The sequence below is a fragment of the Dermacentor silvarum genome, chromosome 5, assembly GCF_013339745.2.
Source record: "Dermacentor silvarum isolate Dsil-2018 chromosome 5, BIME_Dsil_1.4, whole genome shotgun sequence".
NCBI lineage: Eukaryota > Metazoa > Arthropoda > Arachnida > Ixodida > Ixodidae > Dermacentor > Dermacentor silvarum.
In genome coordinates, this window is record NC_051158.1 from 177,415,646 (window position 1) to 177,437,416 (window position 21,771).

Consider the following 21,771-nt stretch of genomic DNA (forward strand, 5'->3'; position numbering starts at 1 on the left):
GGGTAACCTTGGAGAGGGTGGTAACCTCACCAAGCGATGACGTCACCTGCGTCACCTAGCAACGCCTCGCACCAGCTGTGCGAGGCGTTGCAAGGCAACGCCCGGTGACGTCATCGCCAGGCGCAGTTTTTTGTTCGCACTACGGGGCCTAACGAAGAGCTTCAACAGCTCCGCTTTTTCAGTTTCTCCCGAAAGGCGAAACATCGATTTCGATAGCAAATTAGAGGAAAGCTGTACGAATCATGGATAGAACTTTTTCCGACCGTATAAATTTGTAAACATAGCCATACTAACTAAATTAGGAAGAATAGCGTCACGTGCGCACAAGGAAAGATGAACGCATCTCACTCGATGGTCGCGGAAATTCACTGCCAAAACAATGGAGCGAGGAAGCGCGGCAACGAGCGAATATAGCTTCGTGCTGCGTCTCCCGTCAACGCGAACGAAGTCACAGAAACACGGTGGTTGGCGGACTGTGTCACCGATGCCGATGGTATTTAAGATACAGCAGCCAACAGTGGTACGCACCCACCTCCCTAGCCTCCCCTCAAAGTGTTGATGCGCGACTGGAGACAGCCCGCTTCCTCACCGCTTACCTCCGTTGCATGCGCGAGATTGAGCCGCGATCGCCGGATCACCCTCGCATGCTTTCACTCGCACATACAGCATGCGGTGCACGGCGATGATTTTATCGCCCCAGAACGTTATGCGGAACATCACGGCCACGGCGAGGGAGACATGCGCCTAGAGTGTCTATATAATTGCTATCGCAATAAATAAATAAACATAGCAAGCAACGGCGTTATCACCAAGATTTTTTTTTTCGTTTATAACGCGAGCCCGCGCATATAAAAAAATTACACTATCTTCCCGTAGGGGAACCCTGAGTAGTATGCGAAGCAGCCATGGGGTCGACTCAAGTTCCCAATAGTTTTCAGCTCGTCGTTTCCGTTAGGTTGAGGCACGTAGCTACCGACTTCAAGAGCCCAAAGTTCGGGATCGGCCTGTCGCCGCTGCCGTTTCGTGGCAGCGGCTCGAGCCCTCTTCACCGCGGCGCTGTCCACGGCGCTGACACTGGCGTTGACGCTGGCGCTGTCCGTGGCACTCATCACGGCGTTGCGGGAGGAGAATGAGAGGAGCGGAGCGCGGGCGTGTCATTATACCGCGAGCTACAGTGGCGCCCCCCCGCGGAGTATGCAGCGCCTACCGTGGCGCCTCTAACGTAAGCTGCTTCGCATTATCGCGCGCGGAGCCGCAGGTGTTGCCATTCGTTGCGCAATCCGCAGAGGAGAGGAGCGTCGGAGAGGAGAGGAGATGAGACAAGGAGAGGAGGGGGGAGGAGGCTGCGCATGCGCAGTGCGGGTGTGGACGCCTCACGGCGGATGGATGGAGGGAGGGAGTGACATAGCCCCGACCATAATCTGCTTCGCATCTAAAATTACGGCCGAACTCATATCACAATAACTGTTGACGATAGCGCGAATAGCAATCGAGCAATTTAATGAGAGACCGAGTTCCTGAAGTAAGGCTCAATCCGCCGTAGTTGCTTAGTGACTATGGTGTTGGGCTGTTAAGCACGAGGTCGCGGGATCGAATCGCGGCCACGGCGGCTGCATTTCGATTGGGGAGAAATGCCAAAACTCCCATGTACTTAGATTTGCGAGCTTATTAAATAATTCCAGGTGGTCGAAAATTTCCGGAGTTCCCTATTGCTGCCTGTCTCAAAATCAGATGGTTGTTTTGGGCCCGTAAAACCCCATAATTCCATCATCATCATCATCATTATCATTAGCCCATTTATGTCCTCTGCAGGACGAAGGCGTCTCCATGTGATGTCCAATTACCCCTGTCTTGCGCTAGCTGATTCCAACTTGCGCCGGCAAATTTCCTAACTTCATCAACCCACCTAGTTTTCTGCCATCCTCGACTGCGCTTCCCTTCTCTCATGGTCCACCACTCTCTAATGGTCCACCGGTTATATACCCTGCCCATTACATGGCCTGCCTAGCTCCATTTCTTCCCCTTACTGTCAACTAGAATATCGGCTATCCCCGTTTGTTCTCTGATTTACACCGCTGTCTTCCTGTCTCTTAACGTTAGGCCTAACATTTTTCGTTCCATCGCTGTTTGTGCGGTCCTTAACTTGTTCTCGAGCTTCTTTGTTAACCTCCAAGTTTCTGCCCCATATGTTAGCGCCGGTAGAATGCAATGATTGTTCAGTTTTCTTTTCAACGACAGTGGTAAGCTCCCAGTAAGGATTTGGCAATGCCTGCCGTATACACTCCAACCCAATTTTACTATTCTGTAAATTTATTTCTCATGATCAGGGTCCCCTGTGAGTAATTGACTTAGATAAAGGTACTCCTTTACTGACTCTAGAGGCTGACTGGCGATCCTGAATTCTTCTTCCCTTGCCAGGCTATCGAACATTACGTTTGTCTTCTGCATATTATACTTCAACCACACTTACACTTTCTCGGTTAAGGTCCTCAATCATTTGCTGTAATTCGTCCCCGTTATTGCTAAATAGGACAATGTCATTTGCAAACCGAAGGTTGCTGAGATATTCGCCGTTGATCCTCACTCCTAAGCCTTCCCAGTCAAAAAGCTTGAATATTTCTTCTAAGCATGCAGTGAATAGCATTGGAGAGATTGTGTCTCCTTGCCTGACCCCTTTCTTGATAGGTTACTTTCTACTTTTCTTGTGGAGAACCAAGGTAGCTGTGGAATACTTGTAGATATTTTCTAAGATATTCACGTATGCCTCCAGTACTCCTTGATTACGCAATGCCTCTATGACTGCTGGTATCTCTACGGAATCAAATGCTTTTTCATAATCTATGAAAGCCATGTAGAGAGGTTGATTGCACTCAGCAGATTTCTCTATTACCTGATTGATGACATGGATATGAACCATCGTAGAATACGCCTTCCTGAAGACAGCCTGTTCTCTTGGTTGGTTGCCCTGGTTCAATTAGAAATTATCTTGTTGAATATTTTATATAGTACTGAAAGCAAGCTAATGGGTGTTTAATTCTTCAGTTATTTAACGTCTCCCTTCTTATGGATGAGTATAATGGTGGCGTTTTTCAGCTTTCTGGTACACTTGAAGTTGTGAGGCATTGCGTATAAAGGGCCGCCAGCTTTTCAAGTATGAGGTCTCCTCCATCCCTGATTAAATCGACTGTTATTCCATCTTCTCCAGCAGCTTTTCCCCTAGTCATGTCTTTCAAGGCCCTTCTAACTTCATCGCTAGACATAGAAGGATCCTCTGTATCCTCTTCATCACTACTTTGAATGAAAGTAGCTTGGCCGCTCGCGGTACTGTATAGGTCAGTATAGAATTCTTCCACTGCTTTTACTATGTCATCGAAATTGCTGATGATATTACCATGCTTATTTTTCAGTGCATGCATCTTACCTTGTCCTATGCCAAGCTTTCTTCTTACTGGTTCAATGCTGCGTCCATATTTTACGGCTTCCTCAATCTTTCCCACGTTATAATTTCGAATATCCCTTGCTGTCTTCTTCTTGATCAGTTTTGACAGTTCAGCTAATTCTATCTGATATGTTGAGTTGGACAATTTCATGTTTTGTCGTTTCTTTATTAGGTCCTTTGTTTCATGGGAGAGCTTACCTACTAGTTGCCTTGGTGCCTTACCTCCCACTTCAGTTGCTGCTTCTGAGATCAACATAGTTATGGTTTCATTCATTACCTCTCCGTTGTATTTATCTTCCTTTATAAAGCTGCAGTTTGGGAGCACCAGCCTGAATTGGTCTGCTTTTACCCTTAGTGCCTCTAGGTTGGCCTGTTTCCTCTTCACTAATTTCACTCTTTCTCTCTTGAAATTGAGAGAAATCCTAGACCTCACTAACCTATGATAATTGCACTTTACCCTACCTAACACTTCTACATCCTGCACTATGCTTGGATCGTCAGAGAGTATGAAATATATTTTATTCCTTGTTTCTGTATTAAGACATTTCCAGGTCCACTTCCTCTTATTGCGCTTCCTGAAGAAGATATTCATTATTCGGAGCCTATTCCTTTCCGCAAATTCTACTAACATCTCTCCTCTTGCAGTCCTAGAATCGATGCCGTAGTTGCCAATTGCTTGCTCACCAACCTGCTTTTTCCCCACTTTTGCTTTGAAGTCGCCCATGACTACATATACTGAGTTTGCACCTTTCTTATTGCTAATTCAACATCTTCATAAAACTGCTCTATTTCTTCATCATCGTGACTAGAGTTTTGGGCGTAGGCTTGTTCTACCTTCATTTTGTACCTCCTATTCAGCTTTATTACGACGACTGCTACTCTCTCATTATTGCTGTAGAATTCATCAATGCTGCCCGTTATGTTGTTATGGACTAGAAATCCTACTCTGGATTCTCTCTTATCTGGAAGACCTCTGTAGAAGAGGACGTGGCCGTTAGTCAGCACTGTGTAAGCCTCACCAGTTCTTCTAACCTCACTAAGGCGAATAATATCCCAGGCAATGCCTGATAATTCTTCAAATAGTCCTGCTAAGCTAGCCTCACTCGAGAGGGTGCACGTGTTGAACGTTGCCAGGCACAGTTTCCAGGTTCATGACCCTCATGACTACTTCTATGTTGTCAGTGGCAAACATGTTCCCGGAGCTAATCATTTCATGCCCATCGGCATGTCGAAAGCCTTATATTTCGAAAGCCTTATATATCTCATCGTTCAGTTGACATTCAACTTCCTTGAGTGAAAACGGTGTCGTCGAAGTGAAATGGTCTTTGGAAAAAGTTTATTTCAACAAAATACGATACGAACACTGGGTAACAATGATGGCACAATTCCACTAGGACGATAATATATACAAAGTACGGAGCACTGTATACACGGCACGTTTTCGTAGAAATGTCTGAGTCCACACGGACTAACATATAACCACATACTTACGGAACGTACAGTTACAATGAACGAATTGTCACGCTATATAAAATGATGTTCAATATATACAGTGTAGACAATGATTATTTACAATGATGATGTGACAGAGGCACTTTACATAAATTTGTAGTGATACTATGAGATGTGTATTTACAAAAAAATGATCATGCGTACAAGATCAAGGTCACACAGAAATCACCGACACGTATACTCAGTGAACACATATGATCGTCTGGCTACAAGAACCAGGCTGGTCGGAAATTAAGCCATACGCATCCATCAGCCACCGACAGGAAACGACATGACCATTGTCGAAGGAATTGCTCTTCCCCAAGGAAGAACAACTCCTCTGACAAAAACGACAGTAACTATGAGTAGAGCCTCCCCAAAAGTGCAAACGTAGCACGGCGGCAATGTCCCACGGCAACTACTTCGCAGCGGTTACACAATAAACAAAATGCCCCCGCTGTAATTAAGAGTCGCACGAAGTGGCCAGGTGGGCAACGACGAAATGTAATAAAGCGGTTAACTCCAAGGCCACGGAAACCAGTATGCGCGGCCCTCCAAAATACCCTAGCAACGACGCACATTGCAGCAGGACATGCTTGTTGGATTCTTGAAGAGGGCAATTGGGACACAACGAAGATGGGACCATACCCTAACGCTCTAATTTGTCACGCGTTGGGAGCACTTGCGAAGTTGCCACCTAGACGCCACATGCAGTCGCGTAGATGGCCAGGCATAAAGGACGCCGTTATCGCACCCCACGACACATTATTGGAACGTGCGCGGCGCGCTGGGGGAACCAGAGGAAGCATGTAAGGGTTACGTTGTATCTACAACACGGTTTTTGAGGACGTATACATCAGTACATACCTGTTGTACGTGGCAATAAAATGCCACAGCCGTAAAATAAAATGCAGGTGCGTTTAGTCCTTGTGGCCCGCGATGTAACTGTACGCCCGGTAACATGTAATGAATTTTTGTGCCAAGGAAATAACAGGCGATTTCACATGCGCGACACTGCATGATCACCGTGTAATAGGCGAAACAAAAATCACAGAGCAAGCCACCGGCAGCGGACAGATCTGTACTGCCTGACCAGAAAAAGGAACCAAGAAGGGACTGCAAAGATCTAGTAATCCGTAATGGCGGCTGTACAACGTGACAGATGTACCACAGACGGCCGCAAAATACTAACTGTGCTAAGTACCTAAATCTAGCGCAGCACCTGAAATATTTCCGTACTGAGTGAAAATTGGAAGGCTACGGGATAAGCTGTCTTCGTTCCTGAGATACAATGTGATGTCATCGGTGAAGGCTGTCACCTAACAACACCGCTACCAGGCAGTAGGAGACCGAACAAGTAAGAGTCTCTCAGTACCGATCGCAGAAATGGCTCAAGGCTGAGCACAAAGAGTACTGGGGATAGCGGGCACGCTTGACGAACACCACGAGTAACGGGAAATGGCGCACTTTCACCACCATCAAGAAACAGTGTACTTCGGATATTTGAATAGGCGTTCCTAATGAGCTCAACAAAACCTAACGAAAAGCCAAACGAAGTCAGTACACTAAATATGTAGCTAAGTTCAACGCGATCGAATGCCTTTTCTTGATCTAGTGAAACCAAGAGACCACGTGCTCACCTGGTCAGCGTGTACATCATTATGCCACGCGTAACGAACGACAGACTATGTATCTCTCTGCCAGGGACCGAGCAAGCCGGATGGTGTCCTATTAAGGAAGGCATCAGGCTTCCAAAGCGTCGAGTGAGAACAGCTAAGAAGCTTTTGTAGTCAACGTTGAGAAGCGTGATTGGCCTCCATTCCTCGGGACGAACTGATGACGGGTCATGCTTAGGTATCAGTACAACGCGACCGTTGCTAAAACAAGCAGGGAATATGTCGCTAAGTTCAAGGCGATCGAATGAAGTTCTCAAAGCAGCGGCGGATAAGAGACACGAAAGTGGCGCCAATATCTTACCAGAATATCAGATAAAATTCAACGGACAACCCGTCCGGCCCTGGGGCCAAGCCACGTTTCATGGCAGATAATGCGGCCATCAGCTGACGGTCGTGCACAAACACGGTCAGCCACCGCAGGTGGAACCTGAGGGTGCCCACTGAGCATTGTACAAGACCCTTGAGTATCATGATCCATTTGCGTAATCGTACGCGCTATGTTTTCAAAATGCGTTAGAAAAGTGAATAATCAGGCGCGGGAAGTGACAGACGCAGGGACGTCAACAGACACTGTCACTGCTTCCTCTTCCGTACACGATGGCGACTCGGTATAGTAATTCACTTACTACAACGACCCAGCATCGTGTCTTGCCTATTTACAAACGCTGACGCAACAATTATGATTGTGCGTGGGTCACCGTCAGCATCGTGTTAATTAAGCTAGAGTTAATTCAGGCACTCGAACCCATGACTATCGGTGGAAGTCGAACCCTCGAGCTTAAGTGGGAGTCGAACCCGCCACCTTTGACGTTAAGCTGAGGTAGAGTTAATTGGTATAGAGCTAATTAAAGCACTGGAACCCACGAATTTGAGGGAGAGTCGACCCCAGGACCTTTGGAGTTAATTAGGGTGAGGTAATTAAGGCACAGTTAATTAAGGTAGCGTCAATTAAGGCACTCGAACCCACGACCTTTGGTTGCAATAAACAAGTAATAAGTAACGCCGACGAATGAGAACGTCAAATAATTTAATGAATATCTCTTGAGCGCGCAGGCTTCGCCTTCACTCTCTTTTTCATATGCTAAAGAGACTGCCAATTTTTTTATCACTGTAATTCTATGCAGCTGACTGCACAGAAATACCTTCTGAATGTGCTGTTTTTTGTAGCCGCTACCTTCGGATCCGAAAGTTTTTAACATGTTGGGTTTCCAAGAAGGTTACCACCTTGGAAAACGATGCTCTACAGTAGCTGAAAACAGCTATACGAAAATGAGTACCGTTAAACGTGGTACCCGGTTGTGACAAGCATGTCGACTGAACAAAAGCACACAGGGAGACTTGACAAAGACAGCAAAAGAAGAATCGTTTGCAAAGCAATTTGTTCCTCTAAATGAAAATCTAGAACAACTTGCATCTAACCTAGAAATGCTCCCCACGAAAGTACAGGAACTTCTTACATTTAGGGATTCGGGTGGAAAGGTTGAGAACCCGATACAGCAAGTCCTGACTTTATTCGAATTTCTTTCCGCAAAAATGACTCGGTACTGGAGACAGTCAGCAACAATCAAGCTGAGGTGTCGGAAATACGTTCCAAGGTTGATTCACTGTCTTTTACCGTCGAGTTCGAATCAGACTTGATTGTCAAAATACGTGTTCATATGAATGAAATGGACAAGTATAGCAGGAGAAAGAATTTCGAGATCCACAGGTTTCCCTGCAAGGCAAAGATGAACTTGCAATCCTTTCTCAGTTAACTTGCGCAAAATCTTGAGATAACTCACTTTGCAGCCACTGAAGTATCTGCTATCCACCGTCTACCCAATAGGGACAACATTGCACCAGCTATTCTTGTACAGATATTCTTCGTTGAAGCGAAAGAAGAATGGTTTTGATGACGTAAAAGCCTGCAGGAATTAGTTCAGAGTGATTTTCCCTGGTTCTTTTTTAAATGACAACCTCACACGGCTTAAATCGTGAACAAGTTCTGGCTAGCTCGTACTAAAGGAAAGTAAATGTACTTCAAGTACAAGACAAGAAATGGCAAGGTGCTTGCAAGGAACGCAGACGGTGCTCCACTCATTCGAATTAATAGGAAATGGGACATCGAAAGGCTTATAGATAGCAGATCTTTCAAGGTTTGCAATTAATTTTTAGAAGTTTCTCGGTTTTCATTTAGAGCGAAGCTTTCTATGTTTCACTGATTGGTCTGTGAGTGCCCAAAACGCACTGCCGGAAAGCCAACTAACACAATGGAACTATCTGCGCATCTGCGCACACAATAGAACAATCTGCGCATCCGCGCACACGATCGTAAACACTGCACTTTACATTCGCAGTTGTACCAATAAGAACAATGGGAACTGCAACGGCACGCTACCCAGACGAACTGTGCATATCTGCATTGCATATGCGCGTCACGCAATGCATTCCCGGCCGTCACCACGGCAGAAGAGGCTGCCGGCGCGAACGTAAGCGCGAGCGCGATTGTACTCGTAAGGCCGGTCTCGCGTGTCGGCAACGGCATGCTGTCCGTAAAATGTGAGCGTATGCGTGTAATCAACGGCTACATGATCTAAAATAAAGGCTTCGCAACTTAACAGAATGTCTTCGTTCAACTTCAACATTGAAAAATACAATCCTAAACACGCAAACAAATCACACATGCATCGCATCGGGTCCCTCAGCATTTCTTGGGTTCGTTGCATGGTCGTTGGCTTTGGACTTTGATTCAGTTTGCATGGGCGAAAGCTTCGCGTTCACCATCTTTCTTTAAGAAAGGGGCTTTGATTTTTTTTGTCCATGTAGTGATGCTTTCCATGTTACTCACGTAAACATCAGATGCATTCGTAAGCACTGAGATCATTTAGTGCCATTCTATCTTCTGTTTCATTGCTTTTTGTTGTCATCGTACTCACCGAGGTAAATGTTTCTCCAGGTTTATTTTCTCGTTTTGCGTTACCGGGATATCGGTCTTTCGCTTTTTTTTTTCGTCCAGTTGGAATAGGTGGGGGAGTAGCTGCCTTCATAAAAAAACACTTGTTCAGTCGCCGAACTAAATGTGTGCCTTTCGACCATGCCGAACCTGTTACCTAATCCTCAATTTTCATTGGCCTTGCTTTCTGTATATCACCCCCCCCCCCCCCCCCCCCCCCCCCATCCACCCATGTGGCAACAGGTGTCTTTTTTGGCTGAGCTCGACTCAGCGTTATCTCGCCTAGGAACTGATGATGTATCTGCCTCACAGGTGACATTAATATACACATTCTACATCCAACAGTATGGATAGTCGCTGATTATCTAAATGGGGAGTTGAAGCAGCAATTTATGCATCAACTCGGAAGGAATTCCTATCTCAACGCCTTCTTTCATCCTGCATTCATCGTGTAAATGTTCGAGCTCGTGATCTGGAACTTAAATCTACCATTACACAGGTAAGATTTCTGACCACTACTTTGTCTTCTGTTGACTGAAACAGACTGTGGATCCCTTGCTGCCCGAGGCTTACCATCAAACAACTTTGCATGAGTTATCGAAGGTTTTTCGACAAGCTAGTCCAAGAATGTGACTGGGATAGTCTTTTATGTACTGTGTCACCGAAAAACATCTACCGCGAATTCGTAGCTGCGTTTCATTTATTTAGACTGGCGGCCACACGTGCTCTCAAAATCAGGCAACGTAACCTGAGCTTGAACTGGATGACCAGCTAAATCCTAACCACTATAAAAGGAAAAGACTTGTTGTGGACTAAAGCCAAGCGCTCGTCCAACTACAGTGACATGCTCTTAAAATATAAATGTGCCAGAAACAAGGTGAATGCAATGATCAGACTTGCCAAAAGCAGTTATTTTATGAAGACATTTCAAGAAGCTCGATCTGACATAAAGAAAACGTGGTCCCTTATCATCAGTATGAGAGGAGTCAGCATTTCAACGCCTAAACATCGCATTTTATCTTATTTTTCTGCAGATGAGGAAACTGTGGCAAACTTAATTAATATGTATTTTTCAAATTTCACGGGATTGAGAACACAGGCGGTCATTTGTGTACTTCAACAGATAGTTTGCTATCGCTTGACGAATTGACGTTCATTGTACGTAACCTTAAGACGAATAAATCACCAAGCTTTGAGAAAATCTCAGTGAACTGCAGAGGAATTTTGGCACAATTAAACATGTATTGCTATATCTTTTAAACTCTATTTTGGATGCTGGTGATTCCGGTTGAAATAAACGGCAATTCTAGTTCCACTTCATAAGCAAGGTGCGCGCAATAGTATTGAAAATTAAATACCTAATCTGATAATACCCTGTATAGCTCAAATATTAGAGTAACACGTGGCTCTTACGGTAACACATTTTCTAGATAAGCATAGTGTATTATCATCAAATCAGTATGGATTTGTACAGGGGAAGGGTACACAAACACTGCGTCGCGGGATCGAATCCCGGCCACGGCGGCCGCATGTGGGCCAAATGTGGACCAAATGCGAAAACACCCATGTACTTAGATTTAGGTGAACGTTAAAGAACCCCAGGTGGTCAAAATTTTCCGGAGTCCCCCACTACGGCCTGGCTCATAATACGATCGTGGTTTTGGAACGTAAAACCCCATAATTTACTTTATTTTAATTAACACAAACACTGTTGGAAGCTTTCTCGGAATAAATGTAATCATTAAATTCCACACTAGATCGCAACCGGGTTAGCATGTGCTCTCTTTATGGATGCCTCTAAGGCATTCGAGAGTGTTTTTTATGACATTTTGTTGCAGAATCTTTCTCTGCTAGGCCTTCATGCATCATTGTTGAGCCTTTTAAATGTCTGCAGCATAGATGACAGTTTATAAAGGTGGGAAATAGTTGAAGTGTTTTTACTTGTATTCATTCTGGAGTCCTTCAGGGCTCAATATTAAGCACCCTGCTCTATAACTTTTATGTTAATGATTAGTCCAATGCAGTAGGCGATTATATATCTCAATATGCCGATGATACGGTTCTTGTATCCTGTGCAACGAATTATTCTGATGCAATCGGCTCCTTAGAGAATGAGGTAATATAAAACTGTGAGCTGGTTCGCGGCTAAATTAGTAAGCATCACCCCTTCTAAAACGCGACTTAGACATCCGTTACTATGACATCGTTATTCTTACACACATCTGACTGTTATGAATGCGCATGTCCTCCTATTAAATATGCTTATTCTGTTAAGTATATTGGGTTGTATTTTGACTGGGATCTTTTAGGGAACTCGCATTTGTGTCACCTCTGAAATAGACTGTGCGCGGTCTTCTGTGTATTACACAATTCGCGATGTCTCATGCGAATCTCAATGCGAAAAGTATTGTCCATGCTTTAGTCTACACTGTGCTACGTTATGGCTTGACTATGTAATGTGATTGGACTCTTACATGGAGCTGAAGAATAATTCAATTTTACGTTCACTGTTGTCAATAATCGCATGCAATATATGTCCAAGGAGAGATACAATCGTCTTTAGGCTTGCTGAATTTGCCAAACTTCACTTCTGTGATTTCGAAAGTGTTGTAATTAAACACTTCTGGAATAATGATCTTAAGGTACGTTATACACCTGTTCGCTGCCTAAGACCTAAAGAACTCTACATGATTCCCAAGACAGCGACAAAGTACGGAAGAAGAATGCTGGGATATTAAGCTCCAGTTATAATTAATAAACTTCAACACCTGTGTTAAAAGCAAACATAAGACGTTGTATTAAAACTACTTAGAATTTTCGAAGTTTAAAATAACATTTTGTATACCTTTTCCAGCATTAATCTCCGACCCGCTAATATATAACTCCGCTAATAACCTAGCGTTCTTGTTGTCTTACTCTTCTAGTTGTGTTTATTTGTGAGCTGGAACGATATTTCATAATGGTAGCCCTGTGCAATTTCCTGTGACCTGACTGTCAGGCACTGCCAGTCAAGCTCTCTGAGGCTCTGGCAGGCCTGCTATCTGTATTTTGTTTTCTTTTATGCACAATAAAGATTGTATTGTATTGTATTGCATTGCATCACAACCACGAGCCCATACCTAGTGGCCCAAGCCATAAGACAAATTGGGCCAATGGGTCGGCGTAGATGGCGTGTTACTATAATACACGAATAACATCACGGATCTGGAATGACGACAATGAAACGAGCACGCCGCCCTCACGACCAGGAGCACATACACATAGTTGGGCGAGTTGGTTTGGCAAGACGATGGTGTCACACTAACACACCTAGTGGCCCATGCATGTAGACAAGGGCCACTGGGCCGGCGTAAGAGGCTAGATGGCCAGCCAGCCAAACTGACGGACGGACGGACCAACAGACCGACAGACAAACTCAAGAACATATCGCCTTTCTTGTCGATGCGAAATGCCTCATATGGTGACCGGCGTGCACGTGAGATATATGAGCACTCCTGAATCGAGGAGAAAGGCGATATCTGTGTGAGTACGCCTTCTGCTCACGAAGGAACTCGCTTATCTAGCATGTGGATGATGGCGACCATTTAGTTGTGCCTGTTTTTACATTTCACATCGTGGCTATCTTCCTGAAAATGTATACGATATGTTCTCCTCTCCCTCCTGCCTATTAACGCCCCTATATATATTGCTGAGTGCGCAATAAAAGTTTGGGTGAAAGTCAGCGCTGCACCAGTCTCAGCCACGTCCCGTTGTTCAGCGCTGTTACTCATTTTCTTCAGACATGCACCAATCAGCCCAAGTTAGCACGTTTGTGCAGTATAAATGACATCTCTATTTCTAGAGACCGATCGTGTTGCGTCAATTTGTGTTCTGGGATCAACTACCTACGCCGGTTTAGCGCAACATAGTTGTATATTTTTTCCCGATCAGACCAATGCACAATGAATTGAAGCGGCTAGGGTGGCACTAAGCCAAATCAAATCAGGACGTCCAATGGTCTGCAGACAAGCGCTCGCAGGCGTGTACAAAGAATCGTTGACACTCACCGTCACATTGTTGTCGAACACCTCCTGCCAAACCACGTAGCTCTTGCGCAAGGTCTGAATAATTTCTAGCAATCTGCGGGAGACAGTGGATTGGTTAATTATAGAGCCTGAACGAACCCTGCTGCTAAATAAGACAGTCACCTACAGGTAAATCACCGTGCAATATAGACCAAGCAAGACCACGTAAACCAGATTTATGTGTTACCACAGACGCAAGGTCCTAATGGGGAGGACAATGCCAGATTAGGATACCTGGTTGTATGGCTTGTTTTTGATACTAGGTGAAACCAGAGTAACGCAAATAAAAGAAACACAAAGAATGCAAGACCGGAACACATGTGCGCTAACCTAAATAAATATTAAATTCCCGGGTTTTACGTGCCTAAACCAATATTTCGTTATTGGGCACGCTGCAGTGGAAGACCACTGCGGAAATTTTGACCACCTGGGAATCTTTAATGTTCACCCAATGCACAGTACACGGCCGTTCTTGCATTTAGCTCCCATCGCAATGCAGCCGCCGTGGCAGGGATTTGATTCGGCACGCTTTGGTTTAGTAGCCCATCTCCATGGCCACTACGCCACCACGGCTTGTAATCAGTAAACTCAAAACTGATATAATACAGTCCCCTAGAAGACGAGATAATAACGTACAACGGGATGACAAGCCTGTGTGCATGCGCATTGCACTGTGCGGTTTCTTTTCGTCGTCCGGACGCTGTAATAAGTTATTTGCGAGTACAGTGTGCGTGTGGTTCGGGTTTATGTTGTTTTTGGTTCGTTTCATTTGCACTACATTGACATCAACTCGGTTAATGACGTAAGAAAATTTGCTGGCGCAAGTTGGAATCAGCTAGCGCAAGACAGGGGTAATTGCAAGTCGCAGGGAGAAGCCTTCGACCTGCAGTGGACATAAAAATAGGCTGATGATGATGATTACATTCATTTTTTTCTTGCGCTAAGTATAGTAGGACGCCACAGGGATGGAACATACACTGAAATGAAGCGGACACGAAGTGACACACGGGAGCGCAAACGCTCCCGCTCCCGTGTGTCACTTCGTGTCCGCTTCATTTCAGTGTATGTTCCATCCCTGTGGCGTCCTACTATACTTAGCGCAAGAAAAAAATGAATGCACACCAACTAGCCCAATTCATAGCTCTTCTAGATGATGATGACATCAGCTAGATTGGAAGAATAGAAATGAAAAACAATATCGCTGTGCCAACGCAGATGCAATCCATTAGGTTAACTTTTTTCACAGCTCAGCATACGAATCTGCATTATAGCACTGGTATTGAAATTGTAGGGGGAGGAAGAAGACGACGAAGCTGCTGCTAGCATCAGATAAGGAGTACCTTATTATTTTGTTCACTGTCAGTCGCGCTCTGTCTTAGACGTATCATTTGCTAGCTCAAGTTTATCATCCTCATCTTGGGCTGTCGTTGATGACGCCACAAGTAGTGATCACCGTCCTATACTGATGGATACTGTCTGCCCCTTAATTTATTTAGATAATGAAGTACATGTATTTAAGAAAATTTAAGAAAACGTTACAGTCCACGTTAGCATCTTTGATAGGTATGGCAGAGAGATACTAAAGCTATACGCCTTTGCGCGGTTTTGAAGGGTACCCTAAAGAAATCTGAGTTTGCAGTATCGAAAGCAAAAGGTAGTTCGGGCTGTCCCTGGTGGAACTCTGACTGTGCACGAGATTATAGACGCCGAAAGGCTGCGTGGAAGAAAGTTCTTCTTAACAAATGCCCTACAAATTGGAGTAACTATACGTATGCTTCTTTCTGGGGTTTTACGTGCCAAAACCAGTTCTGATTATGAGGCACGCCGTAGTGAAGGGCTCCGGATTAATTTTGACCACCTGGGGTTCTTTAACGTGCACTACATCGCAAGCACACGGGCGTTTTTGCATTTCGCCTCCATCGAAATGCGGCCGCCGCGGCCGGGATTCGATCCCGCGACCTCGTGCTCAGCAGCGCAACGCCTTAGCTGACTGAGCCACCCCGGCGGGTGACTATACGTATGCTGCAGCTATGTTTAAATGAACAGTATCTTTAGCAAAAAGTAATTCTGATAAAAAACGATGTAATTTTCTGTCGAAGAGTGGCAATAATAAGCGCTTTTTAGGTTTCTTCGGTTTCGCAACGCCAGTAAATATTGATTCAGTAATCCTATCGCCTAAAGAATTATCAGAATCATGGGGAAAATTGCCAGAGGACTAGAAAACCGTTTTACAGCTCAGCTACAATTGAAATTTGTCAAGACTACATCCGAGGACAGTTTTATAAATGTGACGATTGAAGAGCTTTCGCACGTTGTAAGACTGCTACCTGCCTCAGCTCCAGGTCCAGATGGCATAACAACGAGCATGCTAAAAATGCTATTCGACGTATCTCCACAGGACCTACTTAATATCACCAACTACTCCTTAAAGAAGACTTGGATTCCTCCAGATTTGAGGCTTGCTAAAATTCTGCCCCTACTTAAGGAACAAGGAGCGGGATTGCATATGGACGACATAAGGCCCATTGCATTAACATCTAACATTATGAAACTAATAGAAAGAGTGTTATACATCCGTATAATGAGGTTTTTAACTACTAACACATTACTGAGCTCATGTCAGATCGGATTTAGACCGGGATGCTCGATTTGGTGTGCGCACGTTGATCTGGAGGGACGTATTAAGCTTGCTCGTCACAGGCGACAGTTTGCAGCGCTAGTGGCTCTTGATATAGCTAAGACATACGACAGTGTAGAGCATATCATTCTCCTCAATATCCTAAAGGACATGAATTTTCCTCCATAAATAACAAATTGGATTTATGAATTCCTAAGATGTAGAAAATTCTATTGCTCACAAGGCGGTGTTTCGACCTCAAAATATAATCAGTCCAGGGGAGTTCCACAGGGTTCCGTTCTTTCTCCCATTTTGTTTAATATTCTAATGAGCTCAATTCCACTGTGTGATGATGTACAAGTGTATGTTTACGCAGATGACGTCGCATTCTTTGGGTCAGCGAGTGCCATTCACTCTCTACAAAGAATATTACAATCATATCTAGCAATACTTGAAGATTGGCTTGATGATATTCGTATGACATTAAATGTTAGCAAGAGTGCCTTGCTTGTATTTCCCTTAAATATACCGGTAATGTCTCCCTTCAATACCGTCAAGAAATAATCCCTCAGCGCGACTTTATTAAGTATCTAGGCGTTATATACGATCAAAAACTTAGTTGGCGCAACCACATCGAACATGTTACGTCTAAGGCAGCGCGCGCTGTTGGCATGATTCGAAAACTCGGTCACCGCCGCTCTGGTCTACGCAGAGACACTCTCATTATGATTTATTGTATTTATGTTCAACCCATATTGGAATTTGGGTGTGTTTTATTCTCTGGTGGTCCAGCATACAAGATCAACCCCCTCGTGTTAAGAACGAATGGATAATGGAAGTAATTTCTGCTGACTTTACCGCAGCGGAAGTCGTTCCCTTTTTAATATGCAAACCTAAAGCTACTTTCCTGGTATTAGCAGTATACAGGCCGCCTAATTCTGATCTGAAAGTGTTTTTATCTGAATTGTCTACATTCCTCACTAAACATGCTCGTCATAACATAATTATAGCGGGAGATATAAACATTGATATCGCCAAACCAAGAAAACAGGGAGTCGCTGATTATGTAGATTTACTTTCAGCCCATGGTTTGGTACATCTAATACATGATTTCACCCGTGACGAACTTGTGGCTTCCCGGCTCACGAGATCATGTATTGATCATATAGCGTCGAGATGCCCACACTTTGAAACCGATGCTGTAGTTATACATAAAAAAGTGGCAGATCATTATTTCACGGCCTTACGTGTGACAGATACTATCGCTTCTGAAGATGACGTGAATCACGTGGGATATTTCATAGACGACAGAAAGGTAGATAAGCTAGTCAGAAACTTTGACTGGACGACAATGGACACAACCAACCATGTGATAACGTATAATCAATTGGTAAATCAGTTTAGTACGTTCTTTTTACTATCCACGAAAAAAGTGAAATTGAAACGTAGAAATCCGAAGAAAAAATGGATAACAGCATCCATTGTAGAACTATCTTATCAAAAAGATAGGTTATGGAGGCGTTGTAAAAATTACCCGACAAACCTGGATCTGCAGAAAGAATATCGAACCGCACGTAACAAGCTTACTGCTCAGTTACAAATAAGTAAACGGGAATACTACGCTGAAAAATTTTCACAGTGTCGCAGTAACGTAAGAAAGACATGGGGCTTGCTGAATGACTTGGCGGGAAAACCTGAACGTAAAAGTCTAGATGATGGCTTGCTGAAAACATTTTCGCCTGCAGAATCATTGGACATTGCTAACTCCTTTAAAGATGCCTTTGAACTATCACTAACAAAACTAAAACAGCAGTCTACTAGACCTCTGAATTTAAATTACCTAGGCCAGATAATTCCAAACTCTGCTATCCTACCACCCATTAATGCAAGTGACCTGTGGAACTTGATTAACGCTATTCCACTCAACAAACCGGCAGGTTATGACCGAATAAGAGCTCGAGATATAAAGTACAATTTCTATCATCTGCAAAACGTTCTCTTGTTCATCTTAAACGGATGCTTCGAAACAGGTATAATCCCGCAGGGCTTAAAGACCTCAGTAATTAGACCAATTTATAAGAAAGGTAGTAAATTAGATAAAAATAATTATAGACCAATTGCAATAATGAACGTGTTAGCACATGTAATGGAGAAATTTATTTACACTTGCATGATATCCTTTTGCGATAAATTTGATATTATAAGTCCCTCTCAATACGGTTTTAGACGTAGCTTAAGTACAGTCGATCTGCTGGAAGAATGTAACGATTACGTAAGTAAAAATATTGATCAAAATAATATTGTGCTTGGCCTTTTCTTAGATCTGACAAGAGCTTTCGAAACCATTGAACACAACATCATGTTATACAAACTAGAAAGTATTGGTTTCCGAGGTCCTTATTTGACATTCTTTTCTAATTACTTCTCCAACCGTTTGCATGTAGTCTCTATAAAAAATACATATAGTGATTTTACATCAGTTAGATATGGTGTACCTCAAGGATCGGTTCTGGGACCTCTTTTATTTAATATATACGTCAATGATATTGCCAACATGCAACTGAATGCTGCAATATTTCAATATGCTGATGACACTGCACTACTCATATCATACGAATCGTATTCTGAAGCGGTAAAACTACTTCAAGAAGACGCAATACGTGTGATTGATTGGTTACATGCTAATCAAATATAGTTAAACAAAGAAAAAACAACCATAATATGTTTTAGAAATCCTCATAAGACTGTTAGCCTAGACCTGTCCATTCAATTACATGGTTCTCAGTGTTTAAATAGTTCTTGCATTTCTCTACCGCTATCCCCTACTGTTAAATACCTTGGTCTTCATTTTGACGACCGGATGTTGTGGGATGTTCACATTGACTACATAATGAAGCGTTTACGAACGGTAGCAGCTCAGTTATACACGCTTAAATTTAACACGCCTGTTAAGTTGCGAAGGTTAGTTTTCAAGGCTCTAGGCCAGTCTGTGCTCAGATATGGTATTTCAGTTTTTGGTTCCTGCTCACAAACGAAAGTAGATCGAGTGGATAAGCTATTGCATAGGATAGCTGCGAGCATACTGTATGGTACTGCTCATGACTGTTCAGACAAAGACGCAAGAAGTAATATTGCAGGTGTTGAGTCCTTTTCGGATCTGTTTGTACAAGTGATACTACTTCGTAATATTTTCTCGAATCGCCACAAAATAATACAGAGTAAACCTAAAGCGCTAAGAAAAACATACCTCTATCAGTTACCGCGTATATATACCAACTACGGTAAAAAGTGTCGCGAATATTAACGTTCCTTTTTATTTTAACCAGTTGCTGAAAGAAATACTTCAACAGCATTCCCAAAAAGAAGCCAAACAACAAATTAAAGAATGGTTACTTCATCGTCAAAATATTTGACACGTATTCTGTGCGTCTGTTATTTTTTTGAACATTTTCACGATTGTCTTGTAAACAAAATATTGTTTTTTAATATATGTATTTCTGTCATTTTTGCCATTTTTCCTAATAAATACCGGGAAATCTTTTTTTTTGTTTGTTTTTTTTCTCACGCTACTAACACAGTAAAATATCTCGTGTTCTTTCAAAGCTGTTGCCACATGTATAGTATGTGTTGTACCTCTGTCTTGTTAGCAGTGAGCTAGCACCTCATGTCTGCCGTGACCCGCCCACAAGCGACTTGCGCTTATGCGGGCACGAAATGTGTAATAAGTTGTGAGCTGCGGAAATAAAGGCGTATGTATGTATGTATGTATGTATGTATGTATGTATGTATGTATGTATGTATGTATGTATGTATGTATGTATGTATGTATGTATGTATGTATGTATGTATGTATGTATGTATGTATGTATGTATGTATGTATGTATGTATGTATGTATGTATGTATGTATGTATGTATGTATGTATGTATGTATGTATGTATGTATGTATGTATGTATGTATGTATGTATGTATGTATGTATGTATGTATGTATGTATGTATGTATGTATGTATGTATGTTCTTCTAGAGCGAGAGGCCCTCCGGATTTGTCTTGGATTGCCAAAATTTGTTGCTAATAATGTATTATATCAAGAAGCTCGATTACCCACACTCGTTATCAGATTCCGCATCCTTACAGTAAAAACCTACTTAAACATTTACGCATCTTCATTGAGACGATCGCAGTATGTATTTATTACAGAAAGATCTGCCTTCTTGGAAGAAACATGGTCCCGCCTATACAATCCTCAGGTTCTTTTTGTGCAAACTCAACTAGAACCATTAAAGGTTCAGATACGCGAGATCATTCCCCTCAAAAAACCCGTAAATGCTATCAGAATTGAATTTGATGACATATTTCCTTCCAATGCTAAACTCCTGCCAACTAAATATCTAAGCGGATTACTGCAATATCATTTAGCGCAAATGAAAATCAATACTGTAATAGCGACGGATGCATCAGTGTGTGACGAGAAATCGGGTATAGGTATTTTTTCTGAGGCGCTATCCTGGTCTTATTCAATGCGACTGCCTGATTTCACACCTATATTTCAGGCAGAATTATTAGCAAGTATATTAGCTCTTCGTAAACTTCCTGGAAATTCTTCGACAGCTGTAATAGTAACTGATTCGTTGTCAGTTTCCACAGCACTCACCCCATCCCCAGACAATACAGTTTTGAACGAACTAGAAAGATTATTCCCTTCGACCTTACGTCTGGTGCGTTTAATATGGGTACCGGGTCACCATGGTTTGTTCTTAAATGAAATGGCCGACGCCCTCGCACGTACATCCCTACAGGGGCCAGTAATGCATGTTCTGCCGACTTCTGCTTATATCACCGCGGCTAGGTTTAGAAAACTATGTCTCTTAAATTACTCTGCAAAACAGACATTCTAAATCACAGACTTAAAGCATTTGCTTTGCCCTTGGGATAATCAATGGGGTCCCACACGTAAATTGGAAATCTCCATTACAAAATTACGATGCCATATTCCACCCCTAAATTTTTATCTACACAGGTCTGGTCTGGCGATGTCCCCTCTATGTCATTTCTGCAATGAACCTGAAACCATTGATCATAATTTATTAAAATGCCGCCGATTCACAATCCAGAGAAAGAAATACTTCGAAATTCCGTTCCGAAAATTAGGCATCGCTATAAACACTGAAATTATTCTATCTTTCGGGGCATATACACTGGGTTTTTGTCACAGGAACGTATGCAGGGCCGTATGCGAGTTCCTCGGGGAGAGAAGAAGAATACCAAGTTAATTTACTGATATATTGGTTATTATTGTTTTACAAAATTCCAATTTACGTTAATTTACTGATTGATTATTTATTAATTTCGAAAATTCCAATTAAACTGATTGAAATTTATTACCTTCTACCTTGATCTCCTTCCAAAAAGCACACTAATTCCCTATAACATAAAATAAAATACGGCTCTAACATCAGTTAGTTTCATTGCATAATTTCAACCCATCTGCTTAACGGCCAGCTTCTTGGCCAATCCGCCGTGGTGGGTATGCGCCATGGCATAAGAAGCA

The 21,771-nt window shown here is 43.0% G+C and overlaps 1 protein-coding gene across 1 annotated transcript in view; it reads right to left on the reverse strand.

Annotated features, from left to right (window-relative positions):
- Positions 1–21,771, reverse strand: part of LOC119453932 (beta-hexosaminidase subunit alpha-like) — a 186,884-nt gene that overhangs the window by 75,376 nt on the left and 89,737 nt on the right. Inside the window, exon 9 of the mRNA XM_037715968.2 lies at positions 13,585–13,657. Within this exon, the coding sequence (XP_037571896.1) occupies positions 13,585–13,657 (73 nt within the window). The remainder of the gene's footprint in view (positions 1–13,584; positions 13,658–21,771) is intronic.